Source organism: Trichoplax adhaerens, genomic scaffold, assembly GCF_000150275.1.
Source record: "Trichoplax adhaerens TRIADscaffold_39 genomic scaffold, whole genome shotgun sequence".
NCBI lineage: Eukaryota > Metazoa > Placozoa > Uniplacotomia > Trichoplacea > Trichoplacidae > Trichoplax > Trichoplax adhaerens.
The window spans coordinates 310,626-316,885 of NW_002060979.1; the positions used below are offsets into that span (position 1 = coordinate 310,626).

A 6,260-nucleotide genomic window follows, 5' to 3' on the forward strand; every position below is an offset into this window, starting at 1 on the left:
TAAATTTTAAATAGCATTTTTTTGAAACTATGAAACCATCAGTATCTGTATACATCCTTAACTTTAAAGTAAAGTACAAAAGGTATATATCGAATTCTGTTACGCTTGATTATGTTCTGGTTTGAAGTAGTTTTGATATTTCACCTTAAAAATTTATCCATACCGTTACAATATTTTGTCTATAATTAGAAATCGGTTATAATAGATAAAATTTATAGAGGTGACTTGGTAATGGCAGCCAATTCGCGTCTGGATGATAAGACGATCACAAAACAAGTTACATTTTCCGTAAGTTATAATTTAAAATCTGTATTTTTCCCCTATACTTTAAGCTATCATCGTTACTAATAAAGGTCTAATTTTCTAGGTAGCCAAAGTAATAAATCAAAGCTTAAAATTGAGAGTATTTCCATTAACTGTTACAGTTGATAAAATTTTGTGAGTGCTTGTGTGATAGAATGGTGTATATTTTTTTACCTAAGTATTCTTTACATAGTTATTCGTATGTGCTTTATGATAGAAACCTCATCCTTCAGAGTGATTGAATTCGTTGTAGCGAGAATATTATGATATTCAACAATTTATTTACATTCCAGTTTAACTCAGTATACAGCGGTGTTCTCAAGAGTAGATTTACTATTATTAATATTATTCTACAAAATCATTTAAAATCGATATTGGAAATTGTAATGACCGAGTAATACTCTTTTACTATTACTGTAGCTTCGCGACCTCTAACTCTTAATCTGAGTTATTCAAGTTAAGCAAATCCTTTCGATATGCAATAAACCGTCTCGACCGAGAGAATAGTTTTAAAACTACGTTTATTATTCCGTCTGTCCGCAAGAGCGAATTCAATTTTTACCTCTCATATGATCAGTCGAAAACAGCTAAGATAAACCGGATAAACGGACTTAAGATTATTTTTACAAGCAATCATTTCATTACAAAATCATATAGCATAAGCTTACATCCTATAGTAAACGTATAATCTAATACCGTTAATAAGCAGAAATTGACCCTGGTTAAGATGAAATGGATAACTTTTAACACGTGACTAATAGCTTATCAATATCTATATTAAGACGATATGTTATACACATATATATCTAGCTATCATCAAAATAGCATAGATTAACATCATTGAAATCATTACATGGAACAATCTGTTATTTAGAATTAACCCTTCAAATAATCGCTTTAATAATAACAAGTTTATTATTGAATTATATAGAAAATCAGCAGGTACCGTACGAATTAGATATAGATTATTATTCGTCACCGAACAAAACTTATCTATAATTTGGTTGAATTGCGCAGCCAGCTTCATTTCTACGGTCGGCATAAACCTAGTTACTTCAAGTTCTATCACCGGTATTTCATGATTTCATGATAGTATAATCCTACTTAAACAATAAAATCGACTATGTATAACGGTAGATTATTCTTATTGTAATTACCAGATTATGATGAATGCATAAGTGGCAAAACCAATCAATGCCTCAAAGATGAGTTGTGCGTTAATTTACTTGGCACTTATACATGTCGCTGTAAGCCTGGGCTATATCGAAATGCAAGCGGCATTTGCAACGGTTAAATAAACATTCGAGATATAGTTAATTGTTAAACTTTCTCTCAATTATTATAACATTTCTAGGCTATGACATGTATTATACTGCTTATATTGTCATCTCTGGCTATTAAATCTGGAAATGAAATAAGTTACTGTACACTATCTGCAATAGAATTATTACTGAAATTCTGCTACTCTAGTTCTCGACATAATTTAGTTGATATAGAAAATAACATAAATGCTCTAATACTTTTTAATTTGATTCCTATAAGGTACAACAAAAATGATCGTTATGTTAGTAGAGAAGAGGACCTAAGATTAAATTTCTTCTGTTTTAGTTTGCCAGTCAGGATACTGCTTAAACGGAGGCACGTGTAAAATTATACAGGAGAGGGCAATTTGCGTGTAAGTTTTTGCTATGGTTATTAATGTATGATGAAATAATCATCATACTAAAACATCTGTTAATCTGATTTTAATTAATAAAAAATAATCATCTGTACTATACTATAGATGTATTACTCCTTACCGTGGGCCAACATGCAATATAGAAGGACTGAGAAGTAAATCCTTATATCTCGTGTTTTGATAATTACTCGCGTATCAGCCTTGCTGTATGATAATATAAAAGATAAATATCAATTTTTAATAGCCACTATCCTGCTCGTTATTTATTAAACAATGCTACTTGCATGGGATATAAATTTAAATCGTCATAATGTGTCTCAAAATTGAACTTTTAATTTTATATGCATATCATAATTTAACAGTTTCTACTTCTTTCGGAATTGGAATGATATCAATTAGTGGAGTATTATTCCTCTTCTTGATGATCCTTTGTGTTCGAGCTTATATCAAGATATTAAATAGGTATAGCACCTGCCGCTCATGGGCTGCTAGCTAGGACTCTTTTTAGACTGTCTTTAGGCAATGCTAGATATTATTATGCAATCTTTTAGTCAGCGTTCAAAAAGATTGGAAAACATTGAGATTTTTCTTTATTTGGAGATATTCCTGTAGTTAATGCTTCAATTTCACATATTGCTAGTAATTGCATGTTAAAGATTTATATTTGATTTAAGGCAAGAGCTTGAAGATGAACAATGTTTTAGTGAAACCTTAACAATATTAAAATTATAGCGCGGTAGCAATGATAAATAGATATAGCAGCAATACTTGATTTATCGGATCAATAATAGATTGATTAATAGTAAGTCCTTTTAATACTATATTTATGATAACGAAGCGTATTTTTATCGGTATGCTAGAAGTTAGTTTAAGATTGTAAGACTTTAAATTAATGTAATGAAATATTACTAACGATACTACCTATGATAATATAAATATTAGGAGAGAATTAGAGAAGGATTCAGAAGAGAATCATCACTCAGTAAGGTCGAGAGTTTTTAGCTCAAGTAAGTTTGCATGAGATAAGAGCCAAGGATTATACTTATGGGGAGCTTCAGCTTCAGTAAATATCTTTACTAATAGTGCGAAATCGTTTTCCTAAATGGATAAAAATCATAGATATGCTGCCAGGTTACTTTTCTTCCACTTAATAAATATGAGCAATAAGAATAGATAGAGATTTAGAAATATTGGAAGTTTTGTATTCATAAATTTTATTCTGTCCAAACTTCTGTAGTCTCATCTACTGTAGCATTCTAATTTAGCGAATAATGTTTATCAAACATGCAAGATGATAATAGACACTTTTGATACTATAGGCATCTCGCTCTTTTATTTTTCTCTATCCATATATTAAATCATAATTCATTTTGTGATTACAACTTGATGCTTAGCTCATACCTACAATAAAAGAAATAAATTTAATTTCCAATTAACTTCAGTAAAACAGAAGAGTATGGAAAGTTCTGAGCTTAACCTCGAACCCATTAAAGAAATAGCAGGACGAAATCAGGTTTGTGAATTTCTGTATTGAAGGATTGTTAAATATGAACTCCATAATAATTATTGCTATTCTAGGACGAAAATCAAGTCAATAAATAGAGAAATGACGTCGTTGTGACTCGTGAAGAAATAAATTAAAGGATTATATTTGATTAAGCAACTTTAATACTATTAGCTCATATTATTTGCTTAAGTAATAGATATTTCATATTTTAGCTTAATAAATTGCTATCTTAATTGTTGCGGTTAGAGCAGTGCTCGTTATTACAATTACATTAACTCACGATATCGCTAATATTGTAAGGCTCATGCAAACCTTGCTCTATTGTTGGTATTTTGGAGTAATGATTTACTGTAGTAATAGAGCATTTGGACGTAGTGTTGACAATTTTAAATAATCATTGGATTCAGGTGAAGGACTGTTATGTTTATTTAGTTGTGATGTATCTATTTTTTAGAGAGCTAGAGTACCGGCTATGTTTAAATTCCCTAAGTTCAATAAGATTCTAATTTATTTTGTTCTGAGGTCTTTCTCGGAATTTATTTTATGTGAGACATAAGATTACTTGAAATAAGCTTATACTGACTAAAATAAAAGTGAAATTTACGCCTAAAATTGAAATGTCGAACTATCTCAGATTCAGTATATTGCCTAGTGATCGGTTACAACTTATGCATGACTACGAGTATTATATCTCTTTAGTATTGGATTTACCTCAAAGACTTACCAATATCTGATATTAATACTATGCATTAAAACTTCCGATAAATTTTTGGCATTCTTCTTAAAGCAATGATGTTTAAATATATTAATTCTCGTTAAATACTGGACTTTTACTGACATTTGCATATTGAGTTATTCGAATTTAACATCTGAATGCAGTAATGTTTGATTGTTTATTATTGCCTAGGCCGTTACGATTCGTCATCAGATATTTTACTTACAACAAAATTCTCGAAAGTTAATCTTTAAGTGAACGTGATTTGGCGCCATTTTGGGCTTTAAACTTGATTTACTTGAGGTTAATTTTACTATGATGAATAATACTATCGATAGAAAATACCATTTTTATCTATTAATATGAATATTAAATTAGCTTTAATAGAGGTAGAAGGGAAAGATAGTTTGTTAATGAGCTGATTAATATTAAATTGACATTGCTAACGTTTGCCGAAATTTGCGTACTTTACATGTTGAACTTTCTCAACGTAAGAGTAATCTTTGCATCAGAATAGAAAAACACTTTCTACAACGTCTTTAATTTAGCCATATCTTGGTTTATTAGGATGAAATTATAATTATAAGCGTTTGCTGATAGTTGAATCATACCTTAATTTTCAACAGCATTGAAATAGGACGACATAGACAATGTGGTAGTTCTAGCTAAAAAATATTTCTGTATATCTTACATCAGAATATAATCCTTATTATGAGAAGAAGCGTTTGCTAATAATTGAATTATATCTGAAGCTTCAATAGAGTTGATACAGAGCTGTATGGACAATGCAATGCCAACTAAAAATATTTCTATTTATCTTCATCAAAATAAAACAGCCATTACATGAGTTTTCTTATAGTTGCACTATATCTTAAGTTTTAATAGTATAGAAATAGGACTGAGTTGATAATATAATGCTAGCTAAAAAACATTTCTATTTATCTATAATCAGAATGAAATCATCATTGTCAGAGTTTGCTAATAATTGCATATCTTAAGTATCAACAGCATTGAAATAAGACTACAAAGACAATGTAATGCTAGATAAAAAAATATTTCTGTTTATCTTCTATCAATATGTCAATAATAGACTTTCAATAAATAAGTTTTTTGAACAATACTACGCGCCGATTTTATTCAATAACTTGTTATGCGTGGTAATATCTTCAGTTATCACGTGGTAATAAGAATCTTTTGCCTAAAGCAGTCTATTAAAGACAGAAGTTTGTATAAATTTGTTATTTAGTATAACTTTAATAGGTAGCTACCGTCATAGGTTAATATCTACCGCCTAGAGACCTGTTTAATGATCTCTGAGAAGATAAATTAATGGTCATGGTGATTCAAGGTCGAGCCATGCCTTATGCGATTTTGCTATCAATCGTGGTAAGAATTAGAATGATATTATTTTAAAAAGCTTTACGGTTTGCACAAAAAAAGGTTTATAGAGAGCGATTAAAGCTGTTAAATTATAAATTAATTATATAATGGATAAATTTTATTTGGATTTAATTACTGTATAATGAGATATTTTCACGCGTAGGCAGATGATGGCGCTGCAATAGTGGTTTAATTCAGTCTCTTTGAGACCATCACAGCTCATCATTTCCATGCTGATTTTATTTACTATTTTAGGTAATATTACTATGTTCAACTGTCTACGGAAGCCAAATTCAGCTTAAAAGTGGTTAGTGAACTAAAATTATTATTGTAACTGTAGAATGTAAAATAAAATTGATTACCAAGTCTAGATGCAATCGGTGCAAGTTTTTCATTCCTAAAGTATTTGACCAAATAGCTTTGGTACATTAGTCTATAACTCTATCTTCAAACTACTTTGAAACACACTAAGGGATTGAGATTATGACTTTATTACTGTAGTAGAGGGACACAAGGATTACGTCTATGAACAATGAATTCATTTTTTGCTTTAGTGGATTTCTAAATTCTCCACTATATTAAAATTATTATTTTTTGGGCTATATTAATAAATCGGTTAGAAATAGTGTGCATAAATATGACCATACAGTTATTTGAAATCAAACAATAATTTAAAA

At 29.7% G+C, this 6,260-nt stretch overlaps 1 protein-coding gene across 1 annotated transcript; it reads left to right on the forward strand.

Moving 5' to 3' along the window:
* Positions 1-231: 231 nt before the first annotated feature.
* TRIADDRAFT_62272 (uncharacterized protein) lies at positions 232-3,583 on the forward strand (the record flags this gene model as incomplete). Its single annotated transcript, XM_002118178.1, has 10 exons — positions 232-288; positions 368-438; positions 1,178-1,245; positions 1,464-1,550; positions 1,912-1,978; positions 2,087-2,136; positions 2,344-2,443; positions 2,924-2,988; positions 3,376-3,494; positions 3,560-3,583. The coding sequence occupies 10 exons, from the start codon at positions 232-234 to the stop codon at positions 3,581-3,583; spliced, it is 708 nt and encodes a 235-aa protein (XP_002118214.1).
* Positions 3,584-6,260: the final 2,677 nt, after the last annotated feature.